The 23,606-nt window shown below is 53.7% G+C and overlaps 3 protein-coding genes across 3 annotated transcripts; 1 reads left to right on the top strand and 2 right to left on the bottom strand.

Moving 5' to 3' along the window:
* Positions 1-1,688: 1,688 nt before the first annotated feature.
* NCLIV_042220 (putative peroxisomal multifunctional enzyme type 2) lies at positions 1,689-8,088 on the bottom strand (the record flags this gene model as incomplete). Its single annotated transcript, XM_003881131.1, has 9 exons — positions 1,689-1,976; positions 2,317-2,783; positions 3,399-3,687; positions 4,271-4,441; positions 5,215-5,330; positions 5,669-5,774; positions 6,112-6,443; positions 6,687-6,803; positions 8,049-8,088. 9 exons carry the CDS (start codon positions 8,086-8,088, stop codon positions 1,689-1,691), a joined length of 1,926 nt encoding a protein of 641 aa, XP_003881180.1.
* Positions 8,089-13,938: 5,850 nt separating this feature from the next.
* NCLIV_042210 (pc21g17280 protein, related) lies at positions 13,939-18,232 on the bottom strand (the record flags this gene model as incomplete). The annotated part of the gene is made up of 6 exons (XM_003881130.1): positions 13,939-14,193; positions 14,670-15,632; positions 16,089-16,151; positions 16,628-17,014; positions 17,377-17,448; positions 18,176-18,232. 6 exons carry the CDS (start codon positions 18,230-18,232, stop codon positions 13,939-13,941), a joined length of 1,797 nt encoding a protein of 598 aa, XP_003881179.1.
* Positions 18,233-20,713: 2,481 nt separating this feature from the next.
* Positions 20,714-22,951, top strand: NCLIV_042200 (conserved hypothetical protein; the record flags this gene model as incomplete). Its single annotated transcript, XM_003881129.1, has 1 exon — positions 20,714-22,951. One exon carries the CDS (start codon positions 20,714-20,716, stop codon positions 22,949-22,951), a length of 2,238 nt encoding a protein of 745 aa, XP_003881178.1.
* Between the last annotated feature and the right edge of the window lie 655 nt (positions 22,952-23,606).

Genomic DNA, 23,606 nt, shown 5'->3' with positions numbered 1-23,606 from the left:
GGGTTTGGGTCTCTTTGTCGGCAGCTCGGCGCTTTCGTATGTTCATTATATGCATCCAGCGAGGGAGCAAAAAAACCAAAAAGTTTAACATGCCCCGCCCTCCTCTTCCACATTTGCACGTACATTCTATTCCCGTCCTTTAACGAACGTGAGTTCCCCGGCGGACTTCAACGTCCACCGAGGTTAGTGAGAGTGCCTTTTGCCCGACCTGGAAGTGACTGTAGCGGGCTGTCGTTCGGCTGTGTTTTTTGTTGAGAAGAGAACATACGGTTCCTCGATCAGGTCTCCACTGTGCGGTACGACAAAAGCATGCAGAAAAGACAGAGTTTTGGGTTTAGGTGTATCTGCTTGGGGCTGTGACGCGACTTTTGCTTTGTGACGAAGACGCACAAAAGCAAGAAGGTGTGGTAGAGGCAGGTACTGCAGTATTTTGACTTGCGTTCACAGGGTGGCGAACAAACACGGCGCCAGCAAACTTTTTCACTTCACAGGCTAGTTCGATTGGCTCCACAGAAACGTCAGGCAGCCTGCGCTGCCATCGCCGTGTTTTGGATTAGGTTCTGCCTGAACTCAGAGCATGCATGGCAATATGTGAGCCCGCAATCCCCAACTGTAGTGTACTTTTTAGTGTAAGGAAACTGGACCGTCGTTAACGGTGAGCTTCTCTTCAGGTGGACACGGGTTCTTGGTTACCGGTAGGATTATCAGGGGCGTGTGACTTCCTAAACAGCGTGCATCTGAGTTTTGAGACCCCGGCCAAACGAACTGGGGGCAAGTCAGAGAGGCAGAACACGTTGTTCAGGCAGAGTCAGAGCTCATGGGCTTTGATTGCCTTTCCTGACTACGTCAACAAGTGAGAAAAAAGCTCTAGGACTGCGCCAGAAACAGAGGAAAAGCGATCGAGAAAAAAAGGCAGAGACCAAGCCACAGACAGGCGGGCCCGAAACATCGGGTTTTCTCCCCTTCTCGCTTCCGTGTTTGCCGTCAAAAGCTTAGCCCCTCTAGTGGAGCTTCTGGCACATGTCGCTCTCGCTCGAACTTCCGCTGAACTCCACAACGTTGGTGAAAGAGGCTCGGATTCACGCGATGAAGGAGCGTGAGCTCGCGGCCTGTCTCGGACGCTGCCAGATCACACTTCCAAACTGCATTTTTTCTGGCTATACAACGTTATTCTGGGGCAGATCTCACGGGATGGGCGAGTTTAGCCGCCGCTCAACGCAATCGTTCCCCACCCCGGAAACGAATGCTGAAATGACGGACCTCTACACAGTCTACAAAGCGCCTGTCTTGCAAAGAGGGCGACAGGAGAGATAATAGAAGTACATGAACCTGAAACAAATCCGTGTCTCTCTCCAGCTGTGCGTAAAGAGGTGGTTGTTCAAATCTAGACGGATTTTCGCGTTCATGTAGGTGCTCGTCAGTGCGTCAGCTTGCATACACATACACACAGACATTCACACATAATGTATATGTGTGCTTGCGTGGAGCTCGCTGTGTTACTACCATTTCTGTAGCTGTGTCTGTCTTCCAGTATATCGTCGAACAGCCTGGCGCCGCTGCTCATTTCTGTTTTGACTTGTTTTCGGCCTCGCTCTTCTGGTGCCGACCGTGGAACCCGTCCCTTTTCCCAGGCATACAGAAAACCGGTGCAGTGTACATGCGCTGTCTTCAGGTCTCGACTTTCATTTCTAGAGTCGGCTGGTCTTTGGGAAGATGTCAGGAGTGAACTTGAGTGCCGCCTGCATTGATCCCTTCAGTTTGATCTTTCCCTGGATGAAGGCAAGCTGGGGATTCATTTTCCCCAGTGCGAGCTTCACGAAATCCTCGTCCAAAAGAGTGATTGTACAGTCACAGGCTGCGTGCTCCCGGTCGTCTTCTTCGCGTATCGTTGGGGGCATATTCTTCAAATCCAAAATGACTTTCACTGGGGCCGCGCCCTTTTTCGGGAGAATATTCAGCCGGTAGACACTTTTGATCTAGGGAAAAGAACAAAAAACGGGAAAAAGGATACCTGCTTCCTGTACGCAACTCAGCCCATGACTTGCGTGCGGATTCCGTTTACATGCATTGACACACACACACACACACAGACCTCTAACCACCCCGTTATACATAAACGAGCTAATCTCTCTCTCTACGTATATATATATATGTATGTATATATATATATATATATATTTGTGCATTGACGTATTTACACGGAGATGGGTTGGTAAGCCTGTGGATGGACCACGCGGGAGTTCTTTTCTGGTCGCTAGACATTTCGCACTCCTTCCGACCGCCCAGAGCTGTTTCTTAGCGAAGGAGACATCTCACCTTTTTCACGAGTTGTTCTCCTTCAGCTGTTGCCAGGTGCCTCTTCATGACTTCGTAGAGAGTCATGCTCTTGAGTTGTTTCGCGCGAGGCGACGGAGCCTCCGGCGCTCCCCCTCGCCCCGTTGCAGCTTTGCTGTTCGCGGGTTCGCCGGCTTGCTGTTTTGCCTGAGCCGGCGGTTCACCGTCGGAACCGCGGGGAGGCTGTGAGAGAGGAACGTTGCTTGCTTTCATGTACGCTTCGACCGCCTTTCCGGCGTCGTCCATGTCCACGAGTTCCTTGGGAATGGGGGGAAATAAACTCGGAGTAAATTTCGTCGCCTTCTGCATGCTTCCCTTGATTTTCATCTTCCCTTGAACGAAGGCCATTTGAGGATTTAACTTGCCGAGACACACAGAGACAAAGTGCTCTCCTGCCATCGTAAAGACTACGTCGGGCGCGCTATGCAGGCCCTCCTCGACGCCTCCCCCTGGACCGAAGAAAAGACGCGAGAAAAAAGAGGTGACGTGGAGCGGCAAGTCGAGAGTGAGACACACGGAGAAGAAAAACCCAGCGTGATTTCCTGACATCTGGCTTCTTCAAGAGCCTGTGCGACATCCTGGTTTCCCCAGGACATGCAGCGGTGTGCGAACGACGTTGTCTAGGATTCGCAACTCAAATAGGAATCTCTCTGAAACTTCGCGCGACTTTTTTTTACTGCCTGTTATGAATGCTGAGTAGAAGTATGCATGTATAGGTATATATATATATATATATATATGTATTTATACATGTCGGCAGGTGTACATAGGTGAACACACATATACACACACATGCATGTGATAAAGAACACGCCGTGCCCTGTCTCTCTCTTTCATACACTTCGGGACAGATTTACCCTCAAAGGATATTCACTTATGCTGCCCTATGCTTCCATCTATCGATATATATATATATATATATATCTGTAGGGTTGTATCTCACTACATATGTCAACGATACAGAGATGGAAGTTTCTATATTGTGTATGATAGTCTAGAAGATAAATAGTATGCAGGTGGGTAGATTTGTAGGCGGTTTTATATATGGACTCGAGCTTCATTACCTGCGTTGCCCTTTTTGAGGTTGATGGACCACGACCTTGTCGTTTTCCCGTCTGTCACGTTGAACCCGAAAACGCTGTCGACTTTGTCCTGGAGTTTCTGTCGCGCGTCAGGTGCGTTTCTGATGTAAGCAGCCATCAGTTTAAATATGAGCCCCGCTTTTCCAATCGGTGTGGAGCCTCCTACAGCAGCTGCCCCGGCCTGCTTCTCTGCCTTCCCGTTCAGTGCGTCGCGCTGCTCCACGCCGGTTATCTTTGCTTGCTTCGGTTCCTGTTGCAAACGCTGCATAACCTGGAGGGAGACAGATGAGCGAAAAAGCTGTTTACCACGTTCACACGCAAATGCATCCTTCGCACTCTCGTCCTCTCTTCCTCTTTCTTTCTCTATCTCCCGTTCTCTAGCTCCCTTTCTCCTCTTTTTTTCTCTCTTCTCTCGACAGACGCCTCAGAGTTCGATCATGAGAAAGGAGGTATCATGTTGGCCAACGCTTGACGCACCAAGACGCCGTCGCATCTTTCACCGTTGAACAAAGGAAACGTGTCCCCGTTTCCCTCATGCCAGCCTCTTCGGCCGTTTTCGTGTGCTCCGACGAATACGCGCATGTATATTTCGTAGACATATACATATATACATCCATATATGTGCACCATTCATAGCCGCGTATATTGAAACAATGCGCCTGAGTAGCTCTACCAAAATATATATAGGTCGGTGACTACATATGCATGCCTCTGTACGAATAGACGTGTATTTGCACTTAGAGAAATTGAGATCTTTCACACTGGCATATGTAGCACGTCTGCGTAAGCCTGCTGTACGGATATTGTACAACTTCAAGTTCCATCGACACGGGAGAACCTGGGAACGCGCTTACCATTAACATCGAGTCCTGGAGGGACGCTGGGTAAGCCACGTCCCCTGAGAAGTCGCGGATTTGTTTCCATTCTCGAGCAATGTCGTCTGGGCTGAGGGGCGGGGCGAACGAGTGCCCGATGTTCCGTTGCCAACGCACGCTCGCTACCCACCCGGCTCCGACTTCGAGAACCTGTCGAAATGCATGTGCCCAAAAAGCAAACAGTCGACAGAGAGAGGAAGAGAGAAAGAGACTCAGCAAGCAGCCTCGCGGTTGTGGAGAAGAACGTGAGTGGCGACCGAGAAAAGAATCCCGACTCAGCAAGCCGTGCACCTTGAGAAAGCAGTCAGGCCATTTTCACTTGGAGACGCCCTTGTCCATACTCCAAAAAGACGACACATATCCAAATCTACATTCCGTAAGCCTAGCCAACCAAACAACCGTTATCTCAAGCGCACACCTACGAATTCGTATCTGTCCGCATGCCGACTGCGTGCTTGGTTCCCCATTCACAGTAGGATGGATCATAAAGGCTGAAGTCGAATGCTTACGATTTATTGTTACCAACAATTATATGTGGATGCGGATTTGCATTCTAAAAAGGCACATTTCGCATATTCTTTGCAGAAAACTCATGCGTTCCCTTGTGTACTCAAGAAATGCTATGTCCACCAGATAAAACCTGAAGCCAGATTCCCTGTTACACGAACTCAGTGGAATCACATGCACGCCCCTATGCATACAGGAATACATTACACAATAACCTGTGTATGTATATATAACACGTATGTATGCTTGTATAAACGGTATATTGCATATGAATATGTGCATGCGTTCATGTTCGTACGCTTTGCAATCGGATGTGCGTGCACGCGACGGGCTCTTGATGAATCCTTAGCCTCAAAAGCGAGCTGGGAAGCTGTGCTTTCTCGCCTCTCGTGGGACAGGTCAGTTGGTTGTCCTACCTGCCCAGAGTCTCGACACTCTTTGCTGCATAGAAACGCCACTAGGGGAGCGACATAGTCCGGCTTCATGGCTTCCACGAGATCAGGAGGCAAGACCGTCGCCGTCATTCGAGTGCCTGAAGGAGGCCTCCAACCGGAGCAGTGCAAACGCGATTCAAGGGAAACAGGCATCGCTGCAGGAATGACGAAGTGGATCCGTGGGGTTTTCCGTGGTGTACATGGAAAAACACAGTAAGAGAGCATCGGCATTCCAGGGACACTTCTGGATCACGGACTTCCTTCAGAGAAAGAGCAGGACAGAAAAAGCCGTGCAGGCTAATCGGGGTATTGGCGGCGGGCGCAGGGATGGGAAGATTGCTGTCTGTTGAGGGAACGCGTTTGGAAAAAGCACATTCGCAAAGGCAAAACTTCACAGACAAGCCTGCACAAAAGACAAAGCGAAAACAAAACCGACCTGCAAGGGGGGCGATACAGTTGACGAGGATGTTTTTCTTCGCGCCTTCGAAGGCGAGAGTTTTTGTGAATCCCACGAGGGCAGACTTCGCTGCCGAGTAGTTAGCCTGGCATAAACACACATCCCAAACATCAATCGGTCTCCGTTCGCCAGAATTGTTAAACACTAAACCAAAGCGGACAATGCTGTATACATCCCTTCTGCGTGTATAAAGATATGCAGCAGTGATGTATACAGCCATATACATATGTATATACAGCGGGAAAACATGTATGATGACATGCGAAGAAAGAGTGTTGCCATGTATATTTAAAAACGAGAGGTACTTGTACGATATTCACCATACAGTAAATCATATATATATATATATATATATACGTACATGGAAATGGCTACGTAGCAATCACAAACTATCTGATTCCCTGTATTGTAAGAAGGCTGACTTGTCCGAAGTTTCCGTAGAGGCCTGCGGCACTGGCCGTCATAATGATTCGCCCGTAATTCTGTTTTTGCATGACAGGCCATGCGGCCTTGGTGCAAGCATACGCTCCTTTGACATGGACGTCGAGGACGAGATTCCAGTCTTGTTCGGTCATTTTCATGAAGGATGTATCGCGCAGAACACCTGCGTTATTGATGAGTATATCCACCCGGCCAAAGAGCGACAGGGCATGGTCGATGATCTTCTGGCCGTCAAGCACAGAGTTGTAGTCCGCCGCCGCTTCACCGCCACGCGCGCGAATCTCAGCGACTACTTGGTCTGCCGGCGGCTTGGCTGAACCAGAAACGGGAAACAAGGGGGAAGACAACACCTTTACAGAGAGCGACAAGAAGGCAGGTGGAGAGGGGACGAGACGCTACGGCGAGGCCAGAAGACAGGGCACATTGAAGGAGTTGAGATGAACAGCATCGCCATCCTCTGGCAGGGCAAGTTCGATGGCGAATACGAAAACCGCGGCAAGCAGGAACGAGACTAGACAGACGCTTCGCAATTGCGGAAAAAAGGTTCTTTTCTCACCCTTGGAAGCATCGCTAGCGCCGCCAGACAGGGCAGCACCGACGTCGTTGACAAGAACTTTTGCTCCACGAGCCGCTAGCAGGAGAGCGTACGAGCGCCCCAAGCCTCCGCCCGCCCCTGAAGAAACACAAAGCCCCTCAAAGACTAATATCTCTTTTGTTCCTTTGATGGAACCTCATAAACAATCAGCCAGGTTGGCAATCATATGCTTCAGACATGACCAGGCTTCGAAACTTTCTTGAACCGACCGATGCCTCCAAACACGAGACTTGCCACCCAGAGGTAAAGCTCCCCCGTCCAAATACACACATATACACATATCCACACACATACAAGTACATATATTTTCATTTGCATGCATCTCCATGAATGTGATCTTTTCATTGAATGCTCACTCGGGATTCCCGCTCCACGCCGGAGTGCACTATACTTTTGCCATAAGGTATCCGGTAGGAAATTCACATGTTTGTCATCTTCAGAGCAGACACACGTTACGGGGATCTAAATTCAGTTTCTCCTCATGATTAGTGCTGCTGGATGCGTTGTTCCTGCTTCTCGGGAAAGTAGGATAAATAGATCACTTTTAAAGAGGGTGTGAATCTGGCTTCCTGCACTGCTCTTCCAGGAACCAGCTACCAGCAGGCTCTTCTGTTATCGTTTCGCCCGACAGGTGTAAAGGCATCCACAGAGATCAACGCCTTATTTGAGCGGGAAAGCGTATACAAAAAGGACCAAGCACTGGGGGCTGTACCAAAATTGCACACCGAACTGGAATCCTGCTTGATGTGTGCTGAAAATGACCTGCTGCGATTCATTGTCTTTGAAAGAGTCTCGCTCAGGATTCGCAGAAGGCGGAAGCCTGTTCTGTCTGGGTGCAATGCTGTGAAGGGATAAGAAAACGCGTACACTGTGTGTCACCTTTAAGTATGCAATGCCGGCAAAAACGGGACAAGTGAGGGTCTTCGTTCGCATTCCCCAGAAAGCAAGCGATTTACCCAGACGATCCAGGGGGAGCAACCCCCTCTTCGAACGCCTACTCAGCAGAGGAAGAAGCTGATATCTTTCCCTCCGCACCCAGTTGCACGCAGAGAAATCACAGTGGCGGCCCAATGAGAACCCAAAATAGCATCGCGTGGGTGCGACCGACGACATGGCCCACCAGCAAACGACCCCCGTTGTACCGTTAACCGTTCTTTTCTCACTTCCTCGCCTTGTGTGTCGACTAATCTGAAACGTTTTGTTCAGTGGGATACCGAAGTTTTAAAAAAAACGCACAAGGGAGCTCGCGAGACCTGGGCTGTGACACGAATGCATGCTTAGTTCTGAGTGTTGGAAACACTTTTCTTTTCAGTGAAGACGTACCAGTGACGATTGCCACTTGGCCGTCGAATCGCACGGGCATTTTGAAGAGAAGCGGAAGGGAATTTGGGTAGAACCGAAGAACTCAGAACTTGCAGCGGACAGGCGTCTAACGAGAAAGAGCCACAATCTGTGCTTTGAGTCTGTTCCCTGTAGAAACGAGAAACTGAAGAGAGCAGGACTTGCCCAAAAGCGGAAGCACGAGTCCTTGTCAGGGGTGTACCAAGCTCGAAAGAATCATGGAGAACGAGGGAGAAAACGAGGATTCCCGTTCTCTTTCAACAGCCAAAGAATCTACACGGTGTGGAGTGTTCCTACGGGACAATCAAGCAAGATAGCCGCAACTGGTCTCTTGGTAAGAACGAGTCTCGACTTTTATACACAGCGCCCATCGCGTCAGTGTGCCGACCACCAAGCCACGCTGCGCTTGAGAAGCCGACAGTTTTTGGTGTTTTCTCTCGTCTATTTTTTGGCCGGTAAAAGATAGCATTGGATTCGGGAAGACACGCGCGTGGAAACAGGCGTCCATTCATTCAGCGCGGCCGCCTAGTTTCTGCGCCCTCGAGCCGATCTGGCATTCAGACGGGGAGGCATTGCTCCCCGTTCCACATCAGTTCTCACCTTTCCTGACATGGTGTGTGGCGGCGCACAAGGCTTGACACACCTAGACACGAGAACGCCTCTCCACATGTACTAAAATACCGACAGGCGTGCGCGGAATCTCAGATTCCACAAGCCCAATACTCGCGAAGGTCACAACTCCAATACAGTCCTCGTTTTTGAGCTACCCGAAGAAGTTGAACTAGCCTGTCTCCGTATGCGCACACGAAAACCCCCTGGGAGCTTTGCACATCTGTGTATCATGTGGGAAGCAAGTCTTTCTGTATACAGTTTTCACATATGCCACGAAGATGTGAAGCGGTTACAACTGCTGGTCCGCCGCGTTGCCTTCCAGTGCTGGGCCTTGCCCATTTTGAAGCACCGGTTGAAGACTGATGCCATCGGGACTTAAGGCCTCAAGATGCAAGTCATACCTCTGCGTACGTTTATGGACAGAAACCCCCAAGTAGATGTGTGTGCGTGTATCAGCTGCAGCTAAATAATACAGGGTTGAAAATAGAAACACATGACTTGGGCAAGGAATCTAAGATCATGCCAACGACAAGGGATTGTAAAATATCCACGCGCCGAACGAGAAGGCGCGCTACACCCATTCCGCTTGATATAGACAAATCGGAACCTGGTATTTGGGAAACGGGTGTCTATGCTGATTCTCATGTGGTTGCCTAGCGTACTCACTGCACGCGCTTCGACTACAAATTCCAAGTTGCTCTGTAGTTCCCACCTAATATGTTCATATAAATATACACTGATGTACGCGCGCCTGCATTCCTTGCTATATCCCGATATAGACACACATCTGCTGGTATACATATGTGTAGGCACATTTGTGCTGTTCCTGCCCACTTCTGCAGTCAGTGTGGTTGGGTCTTCTTTCTTTCGCTACCCCTCCCCATTTTCCATTTTTAGGATTTTTTTTCTCAGATGCGGTCTCACTACATCCAGAACGATCTTGTGGCGTTTCATGCATCGAAATCTCTGCCAGCGTCCCCTAAAGTTGCTCATCTTTCGCCTCTGCGTCAGCACGTCTCTTCACGATTGGATACGGTAGAGGACAACATTCGCAGACCCAGTGCTTTCGGCGTTTCCTCTTTCCCAGGAGGGCTGACTGCTTCTTTTTCACGCATCACAAAATGCTAGATCGTCCTGTTAGAGGGAAAATCTGAGAGGAGAAATCCCGAGGCACAACCTTAAATGACTCACGTGCCGGGAGGCAGGCCACCTGCTGCGTCACTGGGCATCGGCCCTCCCGGCTTTACCTGCGGTTAGCAGCGATAGACAAGCGACCGACTTTCTGGCTGTTCCCTTCCAGTCGTGGCCGACACATTCCCACCCATACGCACATTTCTGCGACTCACAGTTTCTGCTGTTTGTTCTGCCGACCCCAAGACTCGAAACGCTGCATTTGAAGAGACACAAAACACTTTCGCCCAGCCGTCACTGCGCACCGCCACCTAGTTTCAAGCGCTTCACAAACGCTCCCTAAACCTCGTGTTGCAGCGAGACCGCCGGAAAGTTCTAGGAGTCCTGTCTCCGCTTTTTCGCGTAGATTTGCCTGCGGAGAAACGCATCGAGGGTGAGTTGGTTTTCTTCGTCGAGCAGTTGCTGCTCTCTGCGCAGTCGCTCCTTCACGCGCTGGCTCTGTGTCGCTTCGACCTGCGCGACGGCCTGCGAGGCCGTCGACGGCAGACACTTCGGATTGGTTTCCTGGAAAACGAACGCCGCCATGTGCGCGTCGAGGTGTACCTGCACCTCGGAGAGCTTCACCAGACTCTTGCACTGGTGACACAGGACGACGTCGCGAGGCTTCGGTGTTGGGGCCTCGCCCCGCCAGGGGACCCGCGCGTGCTGCGTCGGCGACCGTCTTGGTTCCTCAGAAACACACATGGGAGGCGACGAGGCACGAGACACTGCGCATGCGCGAGAAGAGACAGAGCGGCCAGGAGATGACGAACGCGCCGACGGCGAAAGAAGAACAGCGTTCTCTTCATCGAAGCCTTCTTCCTCGGAGTCTTCCTCGATCGCGATCTCAGAGTCGCTGCTCACAGGAATCGTTTCGGTGTCGCGTTTGTCTTCATCGAGGTCCGCCGCGAGAGTCTCCGGCCAACCGCTTCGGTCCTCTAAAGGCCCATCATCTCGGCAGGGTCCCCTCGGGCCTACGGGACCGCGAGGCGGAGATCCAATCACTCCCAGAAGACCAGGAGAGACAGACGCGTCTCGGGAACAACGGGCAGAGACGGGGAAAGAAGGCACCCGCCCCTCCATGCTGCGACGGTCTCTCGAGTCTTGTTCGTCGCCGGCTTCTACTGCGTCCGGATCTTGGCAGTTTGCGCCGCCACCTTTCAGCCGTTCTCCAGGCGAGCCGCTAGTCACTCGGCCCGCGTCGCTGGCTGACGTCTCATCTTGAGATGGGTCGGAAACGTAGACGACGTCGAGCGAGACGCACCGAGGGAGGACAAACGAGCGGCTGTAGGGACAGCTCCCGCAGTGCGAAGCGCCTTCTCCGACGCTCTTTTCATCGCCGTCGAGGGGGAGATAAACCCGTGCGGTGTCGGAGTCTCCTTGTGCTTCGGCGTCCTCAGAGCTCAGGCCCTCGTTTCCAACTTCTTTCGACTCGCGGTCTTCGGTATCTCCCCCCTGTCGCTGCTCTCGCTTTCCTTTGTCAGACGTTTCCTTTTTCCGGAAGGGAGACTCGGCGCGCAAGCTCCTCGCTGCTTTTTCCGGCGTCACCACGCCCGCCGGAACGAAGAGGGGGTTTCCCGAAACGGGAACGCCTTCCAAAGTGCGAAGTTCGGGTGTCGTCATTCCTCCATTTTCGGCCTTCCCCGCTAACACACCGTCGCGCTCCACACCCGCGGCCTCCACCCGAGCTGGTGAACCTTGTCTTCTTTTCGCGGGCCTCTGTCCTTCATCCTGATTCACTTCTTCCTCGTCTGTCACTTCTATTTCCTCTTTCACTTCTTCCTCTTTTGTCACGCATGCCTCTCCGTTTTCGGCCTTGGATCGAAGTGGCGTGCGTCCTGAGGGGAGCTGTCCGTCCGCACCTCCGTGCTCCTCTATTATGGAGACGGCGTGCCCGTCCTGCTGCGCCAGCGGGTCATCACGCAGCCTCAGGGGATCAGGGAGAGCCGCGCTGCAGGCTGCCGGCGCTGGCAAGGCCTCGGCGCCAGGCGCCGTCGTCCCTTGCGCTGCCGTCTCCGCCCCGCCAGCCTCGCGCCTTCGCTTCGGGTGTACGTACACCCCACCGTGGAAGAACTGGGTGATTTGCGGCGTCGCCTCAGGAAGGCCTGCGTTCTCGACAAAGTCGGAAACGGCGAGGCCGATCTTGGCGCAGGAAGGGAGACGCGCGCCGCATTCCTGGGCCAAACGCAGCAAGGCGGCCAACGCGGCTTGTTGGATTTGCTCGAGAGTCGGCGCAGAAAGGCCATTCCGGGGAGGAGGCGCCAGGGGACCCGAACGCGAGAAGTGCTGAAAGAGCGGAGGCCCCGATCGGTAGTAGACAGCTGCGCGAAGCAGAAAACACACACGCACAAAGAGAGACACACATACACCTAGGGAAAGAGACAACCCGATGCCGAGAGGGCCGACTGAGAGAAGCGGCAGACGTGGCTGCGTGTGAGGGAGAAAAAGTCTCGAGAAGCGACGCAGCAGCTCCCACGGAGAGGTGGTGGACCTTTTCCGAAAAAGGGACAAATGAAAAAGAGAAAACGAAGAACTAGAAGATCTACACAGGAAAACGAAAACATAGAGGAATACATCGCAGTTTCGTGCCAATAGACACATGTTCATATGGATATATGCATATATCTATAAATCAAGATAAGGACAAATATATACAAACGAGTGCACATACAAACAGGTATGTAAATATCTGAGGATAGGATGGACGGCGGAACGCATACGTGTAGGGTACTACATAGACATTCCAGTGTGCTGGGAGCTCTACGAGTGATGTGCGATTTGTCTTTTGCGCGTTTTTTCTCAAATCTCACTGAGAGTCTTGGGCGCTCTTCGGTAGGCAGAGAACTCTTGCTCTGCCCGCCGATGCAGCTCGAGACAGAGACCCGACAGCCAATCTGCAAGGCCTCCCCGGGTCATGGCAAGCTGGACGGGATCAGCCGCGCCAGGTGGAAAGGCCTTAAAAGCGAGCATCGACTTCACGCGCAGATTTGCCTTCACTGCCTCCCCGCCTTCGAGGTCGCCACTGAAAAAAAAACGAATTGGGGGAAACAGGAGCAACACATGGATCTCTACACCCATTCCCGATTGCCTTTTTCGGTCTGGTTGACTCTACCCTGCTCGTTCTCGTGGTTCTCGTTTCCTCTCTTCGCCAATCTCGCTCCCTTCTCTCGCCCCCCGTTCGCCTTCGTTCCTACCTGCTTGCTCGTTTTCAGAGGCCACCTGTTTGAGGCGCAATTCTCCTTCCTCTCCCCCTGTGTCTCCGCTGCACCACCTACATCTTTGTCCCCTCTGCACTATCGTCTCCTCTTCTTTCCTCTTCATCTCGCCTTTCCTCTTCTTCTCTTCTTCTTTCCTCTTCTTCTTTCCTCTTCATCTCGCCGTTCCTCTTCTTTCCTCTTCTTCTTCCCTCTTCATCTCGCCTTTCCTCTTCCTTCCTCCTCTTCTTTCCTCTTCTTCTCTTCTTCTTTCCTCTTCATCTCGCCTTTCCTCTTCTTCTCTTCTTCTTTCCTCTTCTTCTTTCCTCTTCATCTCGCCGTTCCTCTTCTTTCCTCTTCTTCTTCCCTCTTCATCTCGCCTTTCCTCTTCCTTCCTCCTCTTCTTTCCTCTTCTTCTCTTCTTCTTTCCTCTTCATCTCGCCTTTCCTCTTCTTTCCTCCTCTTCTTTCCTCTTCTTCTCTTCTTCTTTCCTCTTCTTCTCTTCTTCTTCCCTCTTCATCTCGCTTTTCCTCTTCCTTCCTCCTCTTCTTTCCTCTTCTTCTCTTCTTCTTTCCTCTTCATCTCGCCTTTCCTCTTCCTTCCTCCTCTTCTTTCCTCTTCTTCTCTTCTTCTTTCCTCTTCTTCTCTTCTTCTTCCCTCTTCATCTCGCCTTTCCTCTTCCTTCCTCCTCTTCTTTCCTCTTCTTCTCTTCTTCTTTCCTCTTCATCTCGCCTTTCCTCTTCTTTCCTCCTCTTCTTTCCTCTTCTTCTCTTCTTCTTTCCTCTTCATCTCGCCTTTCCTCTTCTTTCCTCTTCTTCTTTCCTGTTCATCTCGCCGCTCCTCTTCCTGCCTTTCCGTTGCCTTCGTTTCTTGTGTCTTTTGCGTTCCCGCCTGCCTTACCGGAGGATGTTGGAGAGCGACCGCGCCTCTGCGCGGCCGAGTTTTGCCGCCAGCAGCTCGAAGGGAACGGCGCGGAGCTGGCGAACGAGCGGCGCGTCTGGGAACGCTGTCGCGACCTGCTTGCCGCGCTTCCCGCGAAACCCCTTGAGCGAGCGGAGCTCGAGAGGCCCGAGAAAAGCGTCTGCCAGCGAGGAGGGGACGAGCACCTGCCGATCCGGCTTGAACTTTGCAGAAGCCGTCTTGGCCAGAAACTGCATGCACGCGAGAACAGAGACATATCAGGGCAGGCGCTGTCTTTCGCTGTCAAAATACGAGGGATATAACAGATATCCATTTGGTAGACCCTCTACCCCCCCCCCCCCCCTTCCAAAATGCAGACTGAGACAGAGAGGCGGGAGAAAGCGCGCACACGAACCGAGCCCTTTCCAAGAAGGAGGCGCGCGAAAAAGAAAATAACGAAACGGAAGAGCACGGAAAGGCAGGGGGAAAGGAAGGATGCCGAAGGGAAAAGGCGGGGCAAAAAAGAGAAAAAGAAAGGAGGAAAAGAAAGGAGGAAAAGAAAGGAGAAAAAGAAAGGAGAGAGAGGGAACAAGATGGTCGAGGGACAGCGAGGAAAAACGGGAGCCAGACCGCCTCGGGGCCTGCGGGTTCCCTCGCTTTTTCCGAGCCTCTCTCTGTCTCTCTGTCTCTTTCCCGCGCCGGGTGCAGTCTCTGCTGCCCGCCTCACCTTGCTTTTCGCGACGGCGCCACTCACGGTGAACTGCGAGCGCTGCTTGATCAGCTTGCGCAGACGGTGCAACAAGACGCCGCCAACGAGAAGCCGCAGATCTTCGAGAGAAAAACCCGGCGTTCGCGCGTTCTTTTCCCAGCAGAAATCGAGGAGCAAGTCGACGTCCCGCGGAGGCAAAGGCCCACCCAGGCCGGCCGGCGGCCGCGACGCCTCTTCTCCAGAGGCAGAAGGAAGAGAAGACGAGGAAGAAGACGAGGAAGAAGACGAGGAAGAAGACGAGGAAGAAGACGAGGAAGAAGACGAGAAAGAAGACGGGAGAGAAGACGAGAAAGAAGACGAGGAAGAAGACGAAGGAGCAGCACGAGAAGAAAGGGATGAGGCCGGAGGAGACGAAGTGGAGGGACGCGGAACAAGAGAAGGAGGGAGGTTTCCGTCGTCGATTCCACCGAGGATCTTCGCACCCTCCTGCAGCGGCCGCGTTGGGCTCGCTGGCGGCCTCGTCCGTGGCACGGCTGCGAGGTGTATGTACACCTGGTCGTCCAGGAGCTCAGGGAGAAAGGCGCCCAGTTCGGTTCGCACTTCATTGCTTTCTTTGCCCTCGAGCCAGTCGCGCAGAAGCGTGGCTTGGAGGGTCAGATCCGCAGTATGGCCACCAGCACGGCGTTCGCGTCGAAGAGAGGAAAGCGACGAGCCGAGGCAGCTGTCTTCCGTTCTGTCAATCCCCGCCCCTCCATCTTCCGCGGGTGGCTTCTCTGCCGGGGGCCCACACGCTTGTGAAGCGTCAGAAGAACAATGAGAATGCGAAGACGGAAGAGAAGAAGAGAGAGCAACTCGCGACGTTTGGAGTTTTTGAAAGAAAGGTGAGAGGACGTCTGCTACCGGAATTGAGAGGTCGAGATACACTTCGTCAATAGACGCACGCTCAACTGAGGAATACTGCTCCACAATGAGCGACAAGACCTGTGAGAGAGAACACACGGAAAAAAGACTGAAACGGCAACGGCGTGCGCAAAACGACTGGGCCATGCTCTCTCAAAACGCTCGTATGCACGAGAGAAAACGACAAACGCAGTGAGCACGTGAGAAAGCCTTCCATTCAGCAAGGAGCTACAAAACGCCATGGTGATCCAAAGCCCCGTCAGTCGAAGGGACAAGCAGCGTCGTCCAACTCTAAGGTACATACTACGAAAAGTGCTTCGAAAAAACAAACACGCACATACAGGAACTATTTACCTGACTAGATCTCCCTCTATATGTATATATATATATATGATGAAGTGCCGACCTCTCTGCACAGAGAGGAGATAGGCGTAGGCGGTTCGTGGATGAAGTGTACATACACCCTGCACATGGCAGCGACGTTAACATGCACAGCACAGATGCTGAGATCTGGTAAGGGCTACAACGGAGACGGACCTCGTCGGAGGCGAGGCGATATCTCTCGAGAGACACTTTCTCTGTGTCGGGACGCCAGGATGCCTGGAGAGCCAAGGCAAAAATAAGGACAGAAAGAGGGAAATGCAGAAAAGAGCGCGCAGCGAACACGCTCGGAGAAGCTCTTCTATGGACTCCGGAAACGCGTTTCAACTGCCGGTAGTGGGGCCAGTTGACAAAGGCGTTCGGCAGACGCCAGCAGCCTCTTCAGTCGCATCTATATCCCCCCATGGAGCAGAAACGTTCCACTCTTCCAAGCGCTCCTCTCGACTGTCTCCGCAGAGAAAGAGACGAGCCAAGAGACTGGCAAAGCCAAGAAACGTCCACGTACAAACATGTGCGTTGCCCCTGTGTCTCCCTCCGTACATCAGCCTATATAAAAATGAATACACATATGACAAGCAAATATACATATACATGTCTATAAAGATATGGAAAACAGCCATGTACGCATATAATGATATCTTAAGAGAAAATGCACGTCCTGGTAAATACCGCGGAGCTTCGCTTTGTCGCCGCACCTGCGCAGGAAAAGCGCCGTTCGTCCTCGTCTCCTTTCTAGGAGCGAAAGAGGAGGCAGTTTCCCGAGACCTTCCCTGTTCTCCCTCCTCCCTCCCAGTTCCGAGGCCGCGAGCTTCGACAACCGCAGAGTTGCCGACAACACCTGCGTTGTGGCCGGAAGAAGAAGGTGAAGAGGAAGAAGAAGAGGAAGACGAAGATGAGGAAGAGGAAGAAGAGGAAGAGGAGAAAGAGGAGGAGGAGGAAGAGGTGTCTTCGTTGCCGACCTGAAACACTTCTACGTGAATGATGTGGAGTTGAGGAAATTTTTTTTCGAGAACGGTGCACAGATCGCCTCGCTTGATGCCCAGACGGCGTGCAGCGTAGTTGACGGCAATCGCGAGGTTCCACTGATGAGAGAGAAAACCAGGAGAGAGGAAACCAGAGGAGCGAGCAAATAAGAAACAAAGACACTCTGGGAAGGAAGCGGGAACACAAACCGAGACGCGTAGCCGCGCCAGGGCTGGACCCGAAGGACGCCTCTCAAGCCCACAAGACGAAGAGGACCGAGACAAGGCGCGAGAGACGGCTAAGGGACTCAAGCAAAAAACGGAGAGCGAAGAGCGAGAAAAAGGAGAAGAGATGGTGGTGTGAGGAGGGGGATGATTGAGAGCGAGTCTCAGAGTTCGTCGAGAAACACGATCGGCCCCACTTCGTCGAGCGCGAGACGTGCAGCCAGGTGTACATACAGCCGAGAGTTTGAGCGACTTACCTGGCGCACGACGAGAGGCTCACTGACCGGGATTCCCAGTCTTCGGTGCTCCACCTGACAGTAGAAGCAGTCCTGTGGACAGAAGCGGAAAACAGATTTGTTTCATGAGGAAACTTCCTGGTTGTGAGCAGAGGCGGGAGAGGGAACCGCACGGCATTTCGTGATTGCGCAAACAAGGAGAGAAATTTGGTGTCAGCACGGCGAAAGAAATCGAAAAAAACGGCGGCAACGCCCACACATGCAAGGCCTCTCAGCGAGGGCAAATGTCACCTCTTTCTTCTTTCTCTCTGACGCGCGGTCTCCGTTCTTCTCCGCCCGACGAGATCCCCGGCCAAACTCCACATACGCACACAGGCGCACGCATGCCTTATGCACCTATACAGGTGCCAGGACACATCCGTGCACATCGATCCATCCAGAGACACATCTACGCAGATACTTGCAGACTCTTCCACAGACAGACATACGGACGTATGCATTTGTTTATGCCCGCATGAACAACGCAAAATAGTGAGCCTGTGTCTGAGGAAACTCCCGCCGATACTTGGATGCGTGGCGACGGCTGTATGTCTCTATTTCCCTGCACACATCTCCACCTTTGCAGCGGACAACACACAGAATGAGAGGGAGATGTGGATCGATAGACAGCAGATAAGCAGCTCTACGAATGTCGAGAACTAGAGAGGGAGAGCGGTGGACAGATCGAGACGCAGTTTTCCTTGCGGCAGAGACGACGAGGCATCAGTCGGTCGCTTCAGGTCTTCACTTTGTCCGATTGGCAAGACATTTTCTGACGCACCAAGTCGAGGTGGACAATCACGGGGATGGCGTCCCGAGTGTCTCTGCGAGCAAGCATCTTTCCGCCGCCTCGAAAAAGTCGACAAAAATCCCGAGACAAAAAGGCAAAAAGCGAAGCTGACGCAGTGGGAAGACCGAGAGGTAGAAGCAGAGGCCGGAATCGAAGAAGAAGTGTAGGAGATTCAGACCAGAGAGGCCAAGAGTGGATCCCGGGCAAGTCACAACAGAACAGGAGACATGGTGGGGCGAAACGCGAGAAGCACCAGCAGCAGGCTTGAACGCGGTGGCTGTTGAAGATTCACCGGTTGGATAACACACACCGAAAAAAATCGACGGTCTCTACACTGCGCATTGCCCCGTCCACAGGTGGACACATCTGTATACACACGTATATATCTGCATTGTACAAAGACCGGCAAACGTGTATGCTTCTATGAATATCTGTGTATGGATAGCTACATATAGACGCACAGATACATGTATTTGTAAACATGCATACAGCCCGATAAATCTCCTCCGTCGACAATATCTGATACGGATGCAACAGAGCATCTACCTATCTATATGCGTTTACAACGCGTAACTCTAGATCACAAGATACACTCGCGGCGCAGCCTTTCGAGATTGGTGGAAGGAGAGGTCCTTTTGGTAGGAGGTTGAGGAAAGAGAGGCGCGAAAAAACACAGGCAATCGCTTTGAGCAGGCGATAAATCTGCGATAAACAACCGGCGTCAGCAACTCGCCCGCTTTACAACTCTCGGCTTGCCGCTGATTTTTACAATAGGGTGCGTCTGGGAGAGAGAGCGCGAGTGGACGCGCCAGGAGGGCGAATCCGACACGACAGAAAACAAAAGAAGAAGAAAAGTCTGTCGGGGAAAGTGGGATTTTCGGCGCGCGCGGCAGCCCGGTCTTTGGAGGGAAAAAGCCGTTTTGTCTTGTCCCTGTTTTGCATGCAACTTTCGCGTGTCCTGCAGTTCATGGCTCTCGGCGCTCCGCCTTGTTTTTTTGTCGTTTCAGCCTGTCCGCGCGTTTCCGAAATCAAAGGAATGGAAACAAGGAGACCTCCTGAGACGGCTTTTCCAGCTGAGAGAGCCGGGAACGGTTCGTGGTATCTGGCTGTTCTTCATGGTTTCGCAGTGAGAACGCTGGAGGCTATATATGCATGCGCAGGGGGGGTCAGCTTCTCTAGCCGTTGGCGACGAGGGCCTGGGCTTCTCGCGCGAAGAAAAACGCGAGTTTCTTCTTTTGTCTTTGCCCGTTCTTTCGCGCAGTCTCTGCTGCCTTCACGCAGCTTTCCGTTGCGCTCAAGAGCGCCTCGGCCAGGCGCGTTCAGAGAGCAACAACGCGGCTCTCTCCTCGTCTACATGAAGAAGACTCGTTTCCGAACGTCGCTTCCACAGACTTTTAGCTGTCTTAAGCAGTCCAGTGGGGTGGTGGTGTACAGCAATCATAAAGAACTTGGTTGTCTGTATCTCATAACTGGAGCCATATTCAGTATCCTAGGTGGGAGCCGCCATTCCAAGGAAGGAGAAAGAAGCGGGAGTAACAGCGCGCTCCCCTTTTTCGGGTTCAAACCTTTCCAAACTTGCCTCGGAAAAAGGGGGTGTATAGACGCCCGGGAGGTAGCACACCCCTTGACGGCCGGCACACCATCTGAAACGTCGGGGCTTCGAGGCTTGTGATTCTCAGCGGCTCTTCTTTTCTTTTGGACTTGTTGCAGGTGATGGCGAGAGTGGATGTGGGAAGAGGGTTCAAAACCGCGCGGAAGGCTTCCTTCGCTGGTCTCTTTCTTAACCGTGCATTGCCGTCTTGGGTGCGTCTGGGCGCTTCGCATGAGTGAGCCTCCGTCTTCGAGTGCTCCCTCTTGACTCGTTCGTTTTCTCCTCTAGAAAGTGTCTCTCTATCGCGCTGGCCCTCGCCTCTCCTTGGATTTTGTGGTCTCCGTTGCAACTTTTACCTTTTTCTCTTCTACCCCGTTCGCATCTTCCGCTGTCCGCTCGTCGCTCTCTCCAGTCACTGCGTCTGGAGTCTGATGCTTTGCCTTTTCGGGGTTAAAGGCCCCTCGGCTCTTGCCGAGGCTGACGCTGCTTCCTCCTTCATCTATGGTCGGGAGCTGCTGCGGATCAACTTATAACCTCCTTTTTCTCTTGCTCTCGTCATATATATATGCACACACGCGTACACACAAATACAGGCGTATTTCTGTCTGCGCTTGGGTTTTGCACTCATCCGTAGCGGGCTGCTTTAACTTGCGTCTCGCTGCGGTTTCCAATAGACATACAACTCTCCATTTACATGGACAGAAGACGGACATGGAAGCGCCTGTCTTTCCCCTAGCGCCAGGAACACGACAGACCAGCCCTGTGCACACCTAGTGTCCCGCGAGCGCCTCGCAACTCGCAATACATTCTCACTCACGCAACCCCCTTTTCGGCCCAGGCGCGGCAGGCTTTTGTTTCTGCATGCACCAGTCCCCCGCCGGGGGAATGAACCCTGCGTTGCTCTCCCGACGGCGTCACTCTTGGGGAAACCTCCAAAGATGGCGCGGACGTCTGAGGATCTGCAGGCCCAGAGCGTCTGCGACAGCCTCCAGGCGAAGGGGTTGCTGGCGAGAGTTGACTGGGTCTCCTCGTTCGCGAGGTCCGCGGCGCTTTCTTCTGTGTCTGTTTCTTCTTTCTCAAGTTCTTCCAGCACCAACAGCGACGTGCAGCCCCTGCCTTCGCGTGCTCCGCGCGCCGCGCTCAGCGAAGAGCGCGTCGGCGACGCCTTTCTGCGCTCGGACTTCTCCCAGAGCGCCTCCCCCTCGTTGCCGTCGGGTGTCTGTACACTCGAGCGCGGCCGGCTGGAGGGCGTCCACCTGGTCGAGGTTGTGGAGGCGGTGAACATTAGCGAGTCGCGGAAGGCGCGAACCAAGTTGGCGCCCAGCGAGCATCGGTGTCTGAAGCTGATTCTCTCTGACGGCCACGAGACGCTCGCTGCTGTCGAGTACCGCAAAATCGCCGCCTTCTCCGCAACTACCCTCCAACGAGGAGCGAAGCTCCTTCTCTTTGGCGCACCCGAAGTCCGCCGAGGTCTCGTCCTGCTCCAGGAAGCGAACGTGCGAGTGGTGTGGGGCGGGGCCGACGAAGGCGAAGCTGAGGGCGCGAACGCGGGAACCGGTGCGCCGCGTGACGCAGGAGAACCGAAACACGAACATACAGAAAAACGAACAGACACGAGAGAAACGGAAGAGGCAAATTCAAAGGCCCAGCCGTGGAGGCCTGATCGTGGCCAACCAAGTTTCGGGGAACGCGCTCGGGTCGGAGGGGTGGCGAGCGGCAGCGCGCGAGCCGGTTTCTCAGAAAGCCGCTCGTGCGTCTCGGGGGGAGGTTCAGTGGCTTCGCCCCTGTTTTCAGAGAGCTTCACGGGCCAGCTTAGAAACGCGGAAACGGCTCAAACAGCGAACGCGCGAGGGGGCCTCGGCTCGGGTGTACGTCCACCGCGGGGGCGAGGTGTCTGTGGCGCGGGCGCTGGGGGGCTGGGAACGGCAGGAGAGCAACCCACCGGGTTTTCGTCCTTTTCTGGGACTGCAGCAACTCAGACGCGCGCGGAACAGGATCTCCGCGCAGCGGTCGAGATCGATGAGCTCGCAGAGCTCGATATCGAGGACTTGGAGGCCCTGGCTGTCTCGGCAGACCCCTCCGGTGTACATAGAGCTCGGGGGCTAGGGGGGGACGCCCAGGCGAGGCGCGGGATCCCGGAGAGGATCAGAAAGACGTCACCTGCGAAACGCGACAGCTGTGACTCTGTTTTTTTCGTCGACATCCAGGAGACGGATTTGGCGCCCACCGCGGCGTCTTCTGTCGACAAAAAACAAGGGTACCTATCGCCACTCTCCGTGGCGTCATCGTCTCCTGTTGTTACCTCTCGGAAGGCTTCTCTCCCATCGAATCCGTCATGTCGTCCCGACGAAACCCTCCACTCGCCTTCTTCGTCCCCTTCTTCCTCTTCTCGCTCTTGCTCCACTTCCTCCGCTGTCTCCGGTGTGTCTGTGTTTCGTCGGGTGTCCGTACACACGGAGCGAGGTCGTTTTCGCAGTTTCGAAGAGGAGAGCGCAGTCGCCGAAGACGCAGAAAAACGCGGCATCTGCGAGGCGCAAGCACCAGAGACCAAGTGGATCTTCGCGGGAGTCACGGCGGCGAAGCTGGTGGCGAACAGGTCAGACTGTGAGCAGACTGAGACCAGGAGGCGGCGGCCAGCTGGAAATCTGGCGACTGCTCTGGGGAGCCCCTCCCCGACCCCTGGGCTCGGGTGGACAGACACCGCAGCGGGAGTCTGGCGGCTGCAGCTGTCTGACGGGGCCGCCGGCCAAACAGCGTTCGTCGGCAGCGCCGTTTTGCCTGCGTTGCTTCTTCCGTCCGGGCCCCGCACTCAGTCTCGAGTCTGTCCTTCTCTCCACGCCGTGCTTGCGGACAGAGAACAGGTCAAGCGCAGTCTCCTGTCGCTCCAGGGACACTTTCTGCTGCGTCAAGAAGCCGCGCCGGCTGTCTCAACAGCGCGAAAACACGAGGGCGGCGGTCGCGGTGAATCATCTGCGCCTCGGCCGGAGTCGCGCGAGGATCCAGAAGCCTATCGGAGCCGTGGCGGAGAAACCAGCCCGCGGTTCTTCGTCACAGGGTTTCGAAAGAGCCTTCGAGCGTCTGAACTCGACCAGGAGCTCGAAGAGCTGCTCGAAGCCTTTGAGGGAAGAGATACCGCACGGAATCGAGAGTTAGAAGCCGTGGACTCGGCGCTCTGACATTCGGCGCGCCTTCCTCCCCCTGTTATACGCTCTGAGTGTTTCCACCCTTGCGGTTTCTTTCCCTTTTGCAGGCAGGCGAGGAGATCGGCCGAGCAGAGACCGAAGTCTGTGCGGACAGCCGGGATTGCCTCGAGGCGTGCGTGGGGAGGGAGTGCAGTGCCCCACGCGATTTTTAAGGCTGTGCAGAGGGACAGAGGAACGTCTGAGAAGAAAGACGAAAACGATAACGCTGAGGGGGGTTCTTGCGTGTTAGAGGTGGTCGTGGCGCGACTCTTTGTCATTCGCGTTTTCGACTTGTGTAGCCATTTGAAGTGGGAGAGCGCACGGCGAGGATCACGGCCGCCTCGCTTTCAAGCTCTTTCCAACGAATACGAGAAACTCTGTCTGCAGGGAAACTGGCAGTCTTGTGTCTTCACGCGCACGTCGCACGGTTTTTTTGACCCCCGGAGCGAAATGATTGTGGAGCGTGGCCCGCCCGGCTGTCTCTGTCCACTTGCGCTGAGTTCCGGCTTGGCCTTTGACTCTCCACACGCGCGCAACCTAGCTCGGGGGTCCACCCGATGCAGGGTCTAGAAAGCAAAAACCCGCTGCGAAGAAAAACGACGCAACTGACCGGATGAGGCTTCAGACAGAATCCCCTGGACGCTTTTCT

This window comes from Neospora caninum, chromosome IX, assembly GCF_000208865.1.
Source record: "Neospora caninum Liverpool complete genome, chromosome IX".
Lineage (NCBI taxonomy): Eukaryota > Apicomplexa > Conoidasida > Eucoccidiorida > Sarcocystidae > Neospora > Neospora caninum.
This window is presented reverse-complemented; position numbering and strand designations above follow the sequence as displayed.